This window comes from Balaenoptera borealis (assembly GCF_965194805.1).
Source record: "Balaenoptera borealis genome assembly, chromosome: 2".
In the NCBI taxonomy this organism is placed as follows: domain Eukaryota; kingdom Metazoa; phylum Chordata; class Mammalia; order Artiodactyla; family Balaenopteridae; genus Balaenoptera; species Balaenoptera borealis.
In genome coordinates this window covers 65,316,988-65,332,677 of record NC_138867.1, presented here as the reverse complement: position 1 = coordinate 65,332,677, position 15,690 = coordinate 65,316,988, and the positions used below count along the sequence as shown (strand labels likewise).

The 15,690-nt window shown below is 35.4% G+C and overlaps 2 protein-coding genes and 1 long non-coding RNA gene across 3 annotated transcripts in view; 2 read left to right on the top strand and 1 right to left on the bottom strand.

Annotated features, from left to right (window-relative positions):
- LOC309622500 (uncharacterized protein) overlaps positions 1 to 15,690 on the top strand; it is a 161,472-nt gene that overhangs the window by 115,602 nt on the left and 30,180 nt on the right. The window lies entirely within an intron of this gene.
- The window catches only part of LOC309622618, a 98,270-nt gene that overhangs the window by 53,668 nt on the left and 28,912 nt on the right, over positions 1 to 15,690 (top strand). Inside the window, exon 2 of the long non-coding RNA XR_014241034.1 lies at positions 12,603 to 12,652. This is a non-coding gene — a long non-coding RNA (uncharacterized lncRNA). The remainder of the gene's footprint in view (positions 1 to 12,602; positions 12,653 to 15,690) is intronic.
- On the bottom strand, positions 8,416 to 12,596 carry SPZ1 (spermatogenic leucine zipper 1). The gene has a single exon (XM_082378326.1). It carries the CDS (start codon positions 11,385 to 11,387, stop codon positions 10,236 to 10,238), a length of 1,152 nt encoding a protein of 383 aa, XP_082234452.1. The 5' UTR covers positions 11,388 to 12,596; the 3' UTR covers positions 8,416 to 10,235.

Genomic DNA, 15,690 nt, shown 5'->3' with positions numbered 1-15,690 from the left:
TGTCTATTCTTTAGTTTAAGCAGTCTTTTTAAGGGTTTGAAGTGGGGTGTCTGGATTAATGCAGACTTGTGTACTAATGAGATCACATAAGAAGAGATTAGAACTAAGAACAGAACCCTAAGGAAAGTCAGTGCATAAGGAGCAGGATCAAAGGTGTCAAGGGCCACATAGAGCACAATTTAAAAAATGGTTGCAAAATGCCAATGGATTCAACAATAAGAAAAAAAAATCAGCAAGAATTCCAGTGTAAGGAAGGGAGATGACACCGGAAAATAGTTGATGAGGAGTCTGTGTAAGGGGGGCTACTTGGAGGAAAGAGTGTGAGAGCTGATGTTCTTTAAAAAGTTTTCCCAGAATTCTCTCTTCAGTACACTACAAGAAGACTTAGTAGCTTTTGTGTAAGGCTTATTCTTGTTATATTCTTGTACACACAAGATCCTGCCATACAGATATTTTTATTGATAATTTTATTGATAAAATTAAATAATAAGACAATAATCTCAACTGAAATATTGAATATAATAAAATTATAATTTAATAATATTTCTTAACATTCTTTAAATATTAGAAAAACATTATGAAAAATAATGTCCTTCAATACTTAATAAAAAGAAAATTTACCAATTGCTGTACAGCAATCATATATTCAGGTTATGATTTTGGTATTATAGGGAATTTTCAAAAGTCTCAAATCAATAATCTAAGCTCCCACCTCAAAAAGCTAGAAAAATAAGAGCAAGAATAAACCCAAAGCAAGCAGAAGGAAGGAAATAATGAAGAGCAGAAATCAAAGAAATTGAAAAGAGAAAAATTCAATGAAATAAAAAACTGGTTCTTTGAAAGTATCAATAAAATTGACAAACCTCTAGTAAGACCAACAGGGAAAAAAACAGAGAAGACACAAATTTTCAATATCAGGGATGGGACAAGGGATATCACTGCAAACCTTAGAGATGTCAAAAGAATAATTAAGAGGATAATACAAACAACTCTACACATGTAAGTTTGACAACTTAGATGAAATGGATTAATTCCTCAAAAAACACAAACTACCATAACTCACTCAATATGAAATAGAGCATATGAATAGCATTATAACTATTAAGGAAATTGAATTCATAATTTAAAATCTTCCCCAAAAGACTCTAGGCCCAAATAATTTCACTGGAGAATTCTACCAAATGTTTAAAGCAGAATTAACATCAGTTGTACACAATCTCTTCCAGAAATTAGAAGAGAAAGGAACACTTCCCAATTCATTTTATAAAGCCAGTATTACCTTAATACTGAAACCAGACAAAGACAGTACAAAAAAGAAAACAAAATACCAATATCCCTTATGAATATAAACAAAAATTCTTATCAAAATATTATCAAATATAATTCAGTAATATTAAAAAAAAACATGACCAAGTGAGTTTATTTCAGGGATGCAAGGCAAGTTCAATATTCAAAAATCAATCTATGTAATCCACCATATTAACAGGCAAATTTTAAAAAATCACATAGTCATTTCAATTGATGCAGAAAAAGCATTTGACAATATTCAACTTATTCAATTTATTCCTGATAAGAACCCTCAGGACCCTGGGAATAGAGGGAAACTTCCCTACTTGATAAAGAATATCTACAAAACTCTACAGCTAACCTCATATTCAGTGGCAAAAGGCTGAATGCTTTCCCACAAGTTTGTGTCTTCCAAGACACAGCTGCCTATGAGGAGGAGCCAAGCCCAGCCTGGCAACAAAATAAAGGTATTTTTAAAAGCTTATAACAAGGCAAAACTCCTATGTTGATAATAAATGCATGAACTCAGAAGATTTCAAGGCTGAAATAGAACTAATGACTGGACGTTAGCTAAGAACATTATATTGTCTACTAGTTGCTTTTCATAATTAAGAATTATAGGGGACTTCCCTGGCAGTCAAGTGGTTAAGACTTCACTTTCCATTGCTGGGGTGTGGGTTTGATCCCTGGTTGGGGAGCTAAGATCCCACAAGCCTGGCAGCCAAAAAACCAGAACATAAAACGAAGCAATATTGTAACAAATTCAATAAAGACTTAAAAAAAAAGTTACAGGCATATTTGGGTGTATGCGTGTTAGAGGTGCTAATGTCCTCTTTTTAAAAATAATTTTCACCAATGAACTTGGTGTTCAGAAGACACTATCGGAACATCTAAAAGTGTGGTCATACTGACAGCAATATATTTGGAATATGATGACTGGTTAAAGTTGCCATTCTCTTTTCTTCCTCAGAGGATTGTCCCTTTTAAAAAAGTGACTTAAAAACATGTTAGAATATTAGGTAATGGGACTTCCCTGGTGGTCCTGTGGTAAAGAATCCACCTTCCAATGCAGAGGACACGGGTTCGATTCCCGGTCAGGGAACTAAGATCCCACATGCCATGCGGCAACTAAGCCCCCACGCCACAACTACTGAGCTCGCGCGCCTCAATGAAAGAACCCGCATGCCACAACTACAGAGCCCAGGCGCTCCAGAGCCCACATGTCACAACTAGAGAGAGAAAATCCACACGCCACAGCTAGAGAGAAGCCCGTGCGCCACAATGAAGAGCCTGCACCCCAATGAAAGATCCTGCATGCCTCAATGAAGATCCCGCATGCTGCAACTAAGACCCAATGCAGCCAAAAAAAATAATAATAAAGAAAAAAAAAGAATATTAGATAGTATTTTACTGTTGACAGAAATATATAAGAAAAACAATGAAAAACGATAACATTATAAAAATACTTGTGTAAACACTATATTTATTTAAGATATGTAAAACTTTAGGTGGTTAGTTTTATTAAAGTAATTTAAAATTCTTAGATTAATAAGAAAATATGCTTCTTTTGATTAGATATTGTAATTGATATCAGCCCAGAGTTCTGACCAAAGATGTCAAAAAACATCTCTGCATGCTGATACATGTAAATTTAGTTCATTTTAATTTCTATACTATTACTTTTCATAAATATAGCCCAATTTAATTATTCTTTACTGATAGATTAGGGCTTATTTCCCACAATACTGCAATGTTGCAAAGAATATTACTGTACAGTTTACTTTTGCTCATGTGCAAGAGTTTCTATAGAGTTTATAAGTAAAATTGCTGGGCTATAAGCATATTTTCATTATAAGTTTTTTCCTATGAAATATATCAAACACACAAAGGACAACATATGATGTCTATGTATAACTTAAAAAATAATACTTAAAGTCATAGCAGTGTATCTACTGACCTGCTTAATAATGTGGGTTATAAAGGAAATAATTTAAAAATATTTTTTAAAACTAAAATTAATAATAATGAAAGCATCTCCTATGAATATTTATGATCTACATCCACAGTATATACAGGGAAATTTATAGCTTTTAATATTTTTTTTGAGGAAACAATAGGGTTAAAAATAAACACAGTAAGGGTTCAACTCAAGAAACTGAAAAAGCACAACAAAACATTAAAAAAAGGGGAGGGGCATCAAAATAAGGACAGAAATTATTGAAATGGAATAAAAAAATAATGAAGAAGATTAACAAACCCAAATCCAGTTTTTGGAAAAGACTAATGCGGCAGATCAAGGAAAAGGGTAAAGATACAAATAAACAAAATAGCATATTTCCCCAGAAAAGTCTGAGAATTACTAAATGGTATGTTTCTCTTAAAGTAAAAAAAAAATTCTTAAAATAAAAATAGAATGCAAATATCAGCACCTACTTCCTCATAAAATGAAGCTTCATAACAGACCAGTGCCAACCAAAATGCTGTACAGTATGCTTCCCTGTGAGAGAAGACTTAATTAAATATGGATTAGTGGTTAGTGGTTTCCTCGAGAAAACTGTAATTGTGAGAAAAGAACACTCAACTGACTGTGACACTCCTATGATGAATCTTTGTCTGAGGCCTTATTTGTGTTACAAAATATTTTAAACATTACTTTCTACATTGATCAGGTTTGTGGGAGAACATTTTAAAAATAATAATGATGATTGCGTGATGATGATAAATCCACTCCTCTACTTCACTTTGATCTGGTACACCTTTCTCCTTTATGTAAAATTACCTTTCTTTTTTACTTTCAAAATATCAATGACCCCAACTCCTGGACATCTTGTATACCTGGATTATTTGCTATTGTTCCCTTCCTTTTGGGGCATGCTTGCTTCTGGTTAGTTTCTAATTCTCTCATCTAATCTGTTCCTACTCCTCAGAGAGCAATAAGACCTTAGCTGAGAGAGAGCCAGAGAATCTTTGACCATTGGTCCTTGGTCCAAAAGAAAGTTACTATCTCCACATTGTAAAAGGAACAGATGAGTTAGGACCCAGATGAGTTAGGATCCAGAATCACCTCCCTCTTTGTGCAATGCTTCTTTCATTATACCATCCTTACTTTTTTTAATATAAAGCTTCTCATAGTTTTCTTATTGGAAAGATTAAAAAGTACCCCCAAAGCATAGACATGGAAAAAGGAATGAAAATATCCATAATTGCAGAATCCTTGGACAACCAACCTAAATACATTGATGAATCTCTCTGTCTAGATCCAATTCAGAGATTAAAGAAAGAAATATGAAAGACAAGAAATTAAAGAAATTTAGAAGACTTTTATCCATGATATAGGTAAGGATTTCTTAAACAAAACATAGCCACAATTAAAAGGGAAAAGTTTAATTAACTGGGCTACATTGAAATTAAGAACTTCAGTTCAACTACCAAATGTAAAATAGATAGCTAGTGGGAAGCAGCTGCGTAGCACAGGGAGATCAGCTCAGTGCTTTGTGACAATCTAGAGGGGTGGGATAGGGAGGGTGGGAGAGAGACGCAAGAGGGAGGAGATATGGGGATATATGTATATGTATAGCTGATTCACTTTGTTATACAGCAGAAACTAACACAACAGTGTAAAGCAATTATACTCCAATAAAGATGTTAAAAAAAAAAAAAAAGAACTTCAGTTCACCAAAAGAAACCACGAAAAAAGTAAAAAAGCCAAGCCGCAGAGCGGGAGAGAATGTTTGCAACTCATAATTGTCACAGGACTAGTGTTCAGAATACATAAAAAACTCCTATAAATCAATAATTTGAAGCAAAGGATAGGCACTTCATGAAAAGCGAAACACAAATGATTAACAAACATAAAAAGTTGACTAAACTCAGTAATCAAGGAAATGCAAATTAAAGCCACCAAGAGGTACTATTACATAACCATCAAATTAAAAAGTCTGACAATACTAAATTTAAGTGAGACTATAGGGCAATAGAAACACTCTTACAGTAATGAATGGCACATAAATTGGTACAACCACTTTAGAAAACAGTATGACATGACCTAAGGGGTGGTTACATAGATTTTTAATCATTTGTTAAATTGTGCATATAAGTTTTATGTGTTTTTCTGTATATTTGTCATATTTCATAATTTTTTAAACAGTTAAAAGGTAGTAAATAAACTCTTATTTTGGTCTGAATGGAAACCAAATTTTAAAAAATAATATTTGGCTCATGGAATATATTTTAAAGGGGAAACAAGGTAGTTATTTTTACTAAAATATCACTATTATCAAGAACTTTAAAAAAAAAATCTGTGGAACTGCTATGGCTCGATGGGGAAACTTTTAGGGATCCAAGTACTTTGAAATCAAGAATCTAGTTTATTACTATGAAGAATTTATTGGGAAAAATTTATTTGACAAAGAAGTTTGTATGGGTTTTCCCTTCTTCCTAAGAGGATTATCCAAAAATATATATCTTAAAAGTTACTATTGCTGTTGGACAGCAGTATACTGATGATAGGGCTGGACATCTACAAGTTTCAAAAACAGTTTGATTTTTATTGGAATTTGGCCCTCAGGTATGAGAAAATATAAGGTAAAGAACTCTGGACTAGGTCAATACTAATTATTGTTCCAGATTTTCACTGATTTCACACCTTGGCTTTTCACTGCCAACAAATGATGGCCTAAAGATCCTTCCACATATAAAATGCCATGATACTTCTCCAAGTAAATTTACATTAACTGAAAGTATATAATAGATTGTTATCCACTGGAACCCACATGAAACACCTTTAAAAATGCCTTGTTTTCAGAAATTTTCATTTACATGTTTAGGAATTAGCTAAAAAATATATATATGACCTTGTGGTAGAAGAACAATTTTATCACACATATAACATCTTAAAGTCAATACCAAATCTAGAGGGTCTGATATAGCAGAGATCGCTTACTGTATCTGACAATTAAAAACCTGTAATTTATTTTAGCAAAAAATTTTTTCTTGGTAACATGTAGCACGTATTTGGTAAAGTATAGAATGAACTGCACAATGTTTTGTTAACCAAGATGGCTGGAAAATAGAATAAAGTAGATGGTAGTTTCCATTAGAGGGAAAGGCAAATGGAAAAAATATGTGATTCTTTTAGTAGCCCCAATACTGTTTAACTGGGAATCTTTTTCTTTTACTAAGAGCTATAACAGGAAAATTTTGTCTCTTAGATTATTTATAAAGTGATACATATTCCAGACATGAGAAAGAAATGTTTATGGAGTAGGGAGCAATATTTCAAATTGCATATTTTGTACTTCCAACATATGAAAATTTCTCATGCCCTATGCTTCATTCATAATAGAACCTGTGGTGGAGATTGTGATTGACTTTGTTGGGTTTTTAATATTCATCTCTCTTTTATCCTGAATGTACACGTGAGGTTTTTAAATCAGAGACAGATTATTATTACTTACATAATAATAATTGTGCTAGTTCCCCTTGCTCCAATACTTACCCTTGGAGAGAGATGAGAACCAGATGTCACCCTACATGCAACAGGGCCTGAAATATAAGGGAGGAATGATGAGAAAAGGAATCCAGGCTTTTATGTAGAAAAGAAAGGCAGCTGTCCTTCTCCCCCTCTAAAAGGACAGAGGAAAAAACCCTCTGGATCCTGGGTTCTCACTATAACCCTTTTATAATGTATTGGGTTGGCCAAAAAGTTCCTTTGGGTTTTTCTGTAACGTCTTATGGAGAAACACGAACGAACTTTTTGGCCAATCCAATAAATCTCTCCAGGGGTTATCTAAGTCCAGTGTCTCCAGCTTTATAACCCAGAGGAGTCTCCCAATCCCAGGCCTCACCCCCAATTTAAAATGTTAACACACATCTCTAAAGTTAGGTAAGTCTTTTGAACACTTATTATCTATGCGGTTGGAAAATATCTTCTAGAGCTTGCTTGTAGTCCAGGATCTCAAGTTTCCATAAAATTTGCTTAGAATGCCCTAACTGTGCAGAAACAAAAAATATTTTCTCTCCACCTCACAGTGTTCCAAAAGTAATTCTTCTTCTGCCTGGGCAACATAGTTATCCAGCTAAAAACCTCAGTTCCCAGTTGCTTTCAGATAGGTGTGGCCTTGTGACTGAGTTCTCACCAATGGAAATTTTACTTCTGGGTACGGTGCTACATCAATCTAAAGTTGAAACTATGACTACCTTGAGTTTGTGTTGTGTGCAACAGATGTTGCATATTGCAGTGTTTCTCTAAAAAATTTGAAAATCCTGCAGTTCTCTTGTTTGTTGTGGTACCAGGGGAACATCAGTGCACAGACGAGGAACTAGAAAGTTAGCCCCTTAACATTTGACAGATAAATGATGCTGACAGAATTTGTTAGGTAATGCATATGAACAAGCTGAAATACAAGAAGTGATTGTTTGGTTCAGCTATGTTGTAGTTTCTCATTTCATTCATTTAGCATCTCCTATGTGAAATTCCTGTTTGGGAATGGAATAAGACAAAGTCTGAGGCTAGAGGGAACACTCATTTTCTTGAATGTAAAAAAGTGAGGGTTAGTTATATAACCAAATGGGCTTTTTCAACAAATGAGAAATGAGTTACTAATTCTCTCAGTTTTCCTCTACATGAGAATTTATTGATTTCACCTTCATTCCTAAAGGATATTTTCACTGGGTAAATAATTCTGGGTTGACATTTCTTTCAGTTCTTGAAAAATTTTCATTTCCTTCTAGCCTCTGAGGTTTCTGATGGGAAAGTCACTGTCATTTGGATCATTGTTCCCCTACATCGAATGAGTCTTTTCTCTATAACTGCTTTCAAGATTTTCACTTTGTCTTTAGGTTTCAGAAATTTGATTATGAATGCCTTGAACTTCTTTGAATTTATACTATTTGAAGTTCACTCTGTTTCTTGAATCTGTAGGTTTATGCCTTTCACTAAATTTAGAGAATTTTCAGCCATTTTTTTGATGAATACTTTTTCAGCCCACATTCTACCTTTTTTGGGGGGACTCTGATGACACCAGTGTTAGATCTATTTTTATTCCAAGTGTCTTGAGACTGTGGGTTTTTTTCAGCCTATTTTTTCTGTTGGTCAGAATGGGTAATTTCTATTTCTCTATCTTCATGTTCATGGAATCTTTCCTGTGACCTCAACATTCTACTACTGAGCACATTCATTGAGTTTATTTTACAAATTATATTTTTCATTTCTACAGTTTCCATTTGTTTCTTCTTTATATTTTCTGTTTCTTAGCTGAAACTTTCTATTATTTTTGTTTTTTCAAGTGTGCTTGTAATTGTTCAATGAAGCATTTTTATAATGACTGCTTTAAAATTCTTGTCAGATAATTCCAACATCTGTGTCATCCCATTGTTGGCACTTGTTGTCTTTTCTCATTCAAGTTGAGATTTTCCTGATTCTTGATATGAGTGAGTTTTCTATGTTTTCTGGACATTTGGGGCATTGTGCTTTGAGACCCTGGATCCTAGCTAAATCTTCTGTTTTAGCAGGCTTTAGCTATGCTGTGCCAGCAGGGGAAGGGTATAGAAATCTAGGCTACCTATGTGGCCTTCACTGACATTTTACTCCACTGGGAGAAGGGGCTCAGGGAGGAGCACCTTGTTACCATCAGGTGGGAGTGGAACTCCAAGGTCCCTTCTCTGCCACCTCTGTATGTACCACCCTAGAAGAAGGAAGGAGGAGTGCTTCATTACTCCCAGGCAAGTGTGAAAGTCTAGTGTCTCTGCTCAGTATTTGCTGATGGGGCTGAGAGTGGAGGCATGGCATTTTTTATGCAGTTTGGCCAGATAGGGCAGTTTTTTAAAAAGGTTTCTGTCTTGCCAGACTGTTTCCTCATCCCTTAGCAAGAGAACGCAGGCTTGTGGGGGTGGGTGCAAGTGCATTTTTTGTCTAAATGCATTGGCATTTCTGGGTTATCAGCTCCCAGCATATATAAGAGACAAAAAGAAAACTCAGGGAACTTAACACTATGCTGTTCTTTAAGTCTCAAGGTCCCTGGCCAGTACATCTCCTTCTCTCCATCTTTCAGGGTCTTCTTACGTTCATTTTATACATAATGTCCAGGGTTTTTAGCTTATTTAATGGAGGAATAGGGAGAAATGATTCTGCTCCATCTTTTCTGGAACCAAAAAGTTCAGCTCACTTAACAGAAGATATTGCTTTTTTCCCTGAATAACTCTACTGCCCCCACCTGGAGTAATGAGAGGAATTTTTCCAGCATGGAACAAAATCTAGACACACATCTATTCTTCTAAAGAAGCCAAGGTGTCCTTCCCCAAGGGCCTCTGCTGCCTGGTATGCCCACCATTTACTAGTTGAGGAGCAAGAGAGGAATATTAGTAACAGTAGATCCAGGGAATAGGGAGATTTATGAGAAGAGAAAAGCTGTTTAGGGGTGGCTCATCAGCTTTTAATTTTTTTTTAATTCAACTACTGCCCACACTTCAGTGGATAATATCAATAAATAGGAAAAGGAATATGCATTTGAAAAGGGAGCTTTAAAGGTTCACAGTTAAAGTGTTATATACTTTTTTCCCCAGAACTTCCTCCCCAAGACAATGACTAAATAAATAAAGAAAAAAAAAACCCTTTCCTTTGTTTGTTGTGGTTTTTATTTAGATCTTTACTTATTTGGACCTGTAAATTCTCACTTTTGGTTTAAGTGTCATAGGATCTCTATCTAATAACTACAAAAACAGATTGTAAAGATGACAAATGTGACCAAAAGTTGACACTGATGATCATTAAAGACCAAACTTACCTAACCACTGATGTAATGAATAATGTTAAATGTTAATCTTCTTGTTCCATAGCTATTTCTTGGTTGAACCGAAAGGTCTATCCTAGGTTTGATGATTGACATGCCTGGAGCTGGATATACTGTAGTTTTTTGAAGAACTGCCTTTTCTTCTACTCTTGGTATTTTCTAACTTAGGCTGCTTGCTGGCCTCTTTTTTCCTACAAGAGCTCTTCTTGCAATATGAGTATTGAACAAATTATTACGAGCTTTCTTTTTATGACAAACATCCAGGCTTCTACAGAATTGGTCTCCTTTTTGAAACATTTCTTGCATGTTTTGCTTATGTATTTTGACCTTCTCTGCCTCTGATAGCTTCTGTTCTTTCTTGTTCTGCTCATAGTTTATCTGAATTGGCTCCCCTTGTAGAGGTCCCTCTTTCTGATTATGGAGTTCCTTGAGAAGCTCTACTCTCTGCTCTAAGATTTGGCATTCATTCTCCAGCAAAGCTGCAATCAAATGCAGTGAATATGTGTCTTGTTTCAGTTTCCTCACTTGTTCTTCCAGCTCATGCTTAGCGGACATCCCATTATTCGTTTGAGTTGGGGAATGGGCGCCATTATTTTCAAGAGTTTTGATGTCTGTCTGAGATTTCTGATAGGATTTTATTAGTTCACTGAGCTCAGTATGTTGCACACTCCAGTGTTTTGCTTCCTGTAGTAATTGCTCCATGTTGTCCCTCAGTTTGATATTTTCTTCTTGAACAAGAGGGAATCTGTGCTTTGCTTTTTCCTTACTTAGTTGAGTTTCATGAAGGGCTCTTTTTTCTTCTGAACAATTTACCAAATCCCTTGCACAACCTTGCATGGTGTCCTTGGAGTTCTGGTTTTCCAACATCATCTCCTGTTTCTTTGAGTTCTGTTCTTTCCCTAAGTCCCAACTAGCAAGCAGCTTTTCCAATAGTACTTTATTTATTTTATCAAGTTCTTTGATTTTTTCTTTAAGTTCTGACACATCCTCAGAGATATTGGTTTCCTCAAAAGATTCTTTTGTTTCTATGACCTTCTCTTCATAACCTGGCATATGTTTAACAATATCTTTAATTTCTTTTAAGAGGTTTTCAAACTTCTTTGCAATTCGTTGTTCAGTTGCTTCATGGTCACTATTTTTTAGGGAAGGGAGAGAACTGCAAGAAACAGGAGGAAGTGATCCAATTTCAAATAAGGCAATGATAATCCTAGGGTCCAAAGACTCTTCATTGAGATCAGGAGACTTAAGCGTTTTGGAGAGGGTGGGCACTTCCATCTCAGGCTGAATTAGTAGGGTTGAAGACCAGGGCATGAGCAAAGCAGAAAACTTTAGAGATTCCAGGAAGGGAAGGTGGTGGTCCTCTGTGCAAATGGGTAGAGAATGTGGAACTAAGCAGAACTCAGAGACCAGAGTTAAGGTCTGAAACCAGGAAGATGATGTTTAGGTGGAAAGTAACATCTTACACAACTTGGGAAGGAGGGTGGGAAAGGGGACCAGGAGCTAGGGCTCCATCTCTCCTCCTCCAGGCTTCTGGTGTTTATTCCCTGATCCTGGCAACCAGGTCTTTATTCTGTCACTGCACCATTGTGGCCTGTCCCCAGATTCTGTTTCCTTTGAGTCACAGTAGAAACCTCTTAAACTCCCACCCGGTGACTCAAAGCCTAAAGCTACTCCCCACTCCAGAAAGATCTCTACACCAGTCCTTCCCTTCCTTCCTTTTCTAGGTTTTTATTCATCTCATTCAGTGACTTTCATATTCATCATATTCATTGACTTTCCTCTCATCCCCACCATACACAACATGTTCTCAACTGTGGTATGTTTTTCTAACACTTAAGTGCATGGCTGAGAGAAGTCGTCCCTGGTGAGGGTCCCCATTCTTTCATTGCACCTGGATCCCTTATTGGTCCCATTCTAGGAGAGATGCTACTGCAAAAGAAAGTCATCCTTACAAAATAGAACCCAAAAAGTGCTGCAATCTTTCTGTGATTTTTAGGGAAATAACATCAGGAATCGCTCCATTAAAAAATATTCTAATGCAGTAAGAGAATATCTGAATGGTTTCTTAACAACACAATTACAAATTGAGACTTTTCTTGGCTTGGAATGCAGGCATCCTTTTTTTTTAAAATAAATGTTTATTTATTTATTTGGCTGAGTCAGGTCTTAGCTGCGGCACGTGGGATCTTCATTGCCGCATGCAGGATCTTTAGTTGCGATATGTGGGCTCTTAGTTCCCTGACCAGGGATCAAACCTGGGCCCCCTGGATTGGGAGCGTGGAGTCTTAGCCACTGGACCACGAGGATGCCCTGAATTCAGGCATCCTTTAAGACAGACTTAGTAAGCTTGCTCCTGAATCATTTACATCAGGGGATATAAAACTTTAATTACTCTTTACAAGAACTTGTTTAAAATGGCATAATTTACCTAAAGTATTTGAAACAATGAAATCCTATAGTGGCTTATAGAAAAGTAATTGAAGAGTATTAAACCAAGTGTACTCACTCTTGTCTCTTTGTCCTTAGGAGTCAGGGCCTTGAGAATATTAAGTTCAACCAAAGAAAACATTCCTTAGGTGAGACTTTTTCTTGGCCTTCAAAATCTTGCTAGCAGGCACTTTACTAACTAGAAGTTTGCTTCTAATCTTAAGGGAAAACTCATTATCTAGCAGTTTGTTTTTTTTTCCTTAGAGAAGAGAAATTTACATTTTTTTTCTTTCACAGCTCCCAACTCACTTTGACTTTAGTTTCCCTGAGTGTCATGCTCAGCTTCCAGCCAGCTGGGCTCAGAGCCATCACCTCATGACCATCCACAGATGCAGTTGTGATGGTCTTGTTTTTTACTTGAAGAAGGAACACTTTTCTGACCCACACACAATGATACCACAGAGGCTAGAGATTGCCCTTATGCTTTAAATCCATCTCATAAGGTCCAACTTTGATTGATATTTTGGTTTTTCCCTTTGACTCAAGCCATCATTTAAGATACTTTTTAAATCTCCAGGACAAGGAAACTTTTTTTTCCTGATTTGGTAATTAATTTCTAGCTTTATTGTGTTGTAATCAGAAAATATAATATTCCTACTTTTGAAATTGATATTTTCTCTTTGGCCTAATAGATTAACAATGTTCATGTATATTTTATGGATACTTGAAAGAAACTGAATTCTCTATTTTCTTCTTGTGCTTGCAGTTTTTTTTATGCTTTTGGACATAAATCTGATATTACCCTGTCTTTGATTTTTCTGGAAACTGGTTTGAAGGTAGCTTGGTCAAGATACCATGAGAATTCTCTTTTCATCAAAAGGGGATTTAAATATTTCCTTCCTCCCTACAAATACAATGAATTTCAAATAAAATTTCTGTTAATTTTACTGAAATTTGAGTTTACTGTAGATACTGAAAAGCCACCAGAGTGGTCTTCTTTTCTTTATTGACCCGTAAGCCCAGTGGATAACTATGAATGTTAAACACATTTGGATTGTCTTACAATTGCTATCTACTAAGTGTCCTTAGCTTAATGACTTGAAAAAAAAAAAGAAATGTGAAAAAGAAGAGCAAAAAGCTCTTAGAAAACATGCAGAGAATTTTCTCTCTTTTTAAAACCAGTTTGCCTTAACAAGAATAGAAATCATATCAAAGGGTACATGATATCAATATGTCTTATGTCTGGTGATGTTAACCTTGGTCACTTCATTAAGTGATATCTGCTGAATTAAACTACTATAAAGTTACTATCTTTCCCTTTATAATTAATAAACGTCCTGGGGAGGATGTTTTGAGACTAGGAAATTATCCTGTTTCTCCTCAAACGTTTGCTTATACAGTATAATTTTAGTATACAGAAGTGAATCTTGCCTGCAGCAGTTATTACAGTGGTAATCTAATGGTGATTTTCTATTTCTCTCATTCCTTTTATATTTATTGATTAGAGTTATTTTGTAAAAAATAGCTGTCTCTTTTCCTGTATTTACATCTCCATTTTATTCATTCATTCATTCACCTATGTATTTATATATGTATGGACTCACAGATATTTTATTTCGGGGGGGTTATAATTGAATACTATCATTTTCTTACTCAACTGTGTGAATAATTTTAACATGATGGATTTTTTGGTACAATGAAGTATATTTTTATTTCGTGTAATTCTTCTACTCGCTCAATAGTTTTTTGTTTTGTTTTGTTTTTGTTTTTGTTTTAACCAAGGTATAATGATAGCTCAGTAATGATGGCTATTCAAGGGTTAGAGTCTTTATATTTACAAGGCATTCTATGCAGGGTGTGATTTTAAACATAATGCCGTATGACTGCTTTTATAGGTATTATTGTACGTGTGTAGCCATTTTAGAGGAGAAATTGTCTGAAAATGTGAAATTTTCAAACAAGCAAAATGTAGATGTAGCTGGATATGTCTATTAACACTTTTCCTCAGTCTGTCTTCTCTTTGACCACCAGGTGGTGCTGTGGGCTTTTTAAATTGCCATATAACCTCCCCCCACCAGTTCCCCCCGCCCCCTTTTTTTAAGTATAGAACTCTAGAATGAGTGGAACGATGGAGATATTCTCATCCACAGTCTTATTTTATCAGAGTTTTAGAGTGGAGATTCTAAGTGTCTTGCCCAAAGTTACAGCTAGTTATGATGAGAGCTGGAATTAGAGGCCACCCTCCTGCCTTAACTCGTTAAACTTGCCCAGGAAGCCAGGTAGACTGTGGAAGAATTTTTCAATTTCTGCTAAGCGTTTAGTAGAAAAAGGGTTACGTGGAAGAACAGGTTTTCACAGCTGCTGAGACTGGCTTGTTTTACAAGAATGTTGGCAAACAAACCTACATAATGCAAATGGTATTTTGACTGATGAAAATGGAAAATGTAACCAGAGACTCGCAAGACTCTAACCTTGTCCACATTTCCCTTAGAAGCAGTATTCAAGTATTGGCTAATTCAATGTTGGCAGTGACCTTATAGAACAAAACTGCTGCAAATAATGACAGTGGTTGTATGCAGGGAAAAATTTAACAAAAAAAGTGCAAAACTTAACGCTCGGCAAACTACAACGTATTGTTGAAAGAAATTAAAATTCTAAAGTGGAAAACCTCTCATGTTCATGGATTTGAAGACTTGGTATTGTTAAGATAGCAATACTCCCCAAATTGATCCACAGACTCAACACAATCTCTATCAAAATCCCAGCTGCCTCTTTTGCAGAAATCGACAAGTTGATCTTAAAATTCATGTAAAAATTCAAGGGATCCAGAATTGCCAAAACAATCTTGAAAAAGAAAAACAAAGTAGGAGGACTCACATGACCTGATATCAAGACTTACTCGAAAGATATAGGAATCAAGACAGTGTGGTATTGGTGAAAAGATAGACACATAGATAGATGGAACAAAATAGAAAGCTCAGAAATAGATTCATACAACTATAGTCAACTGATTTTTATCAAAGATAGAAAGGCACTTCAACAAATGGTGCTGGACAAATTGGACATCCATATGAAAAAAAAGCAATAAATTTTGACACTCACACCTTACAAAAAAATTAACTCTAAATGGATTTTATACTTAAATGTAAAATGCAAAACTAAAATTTATAGAAGAAAACAGGAGAAA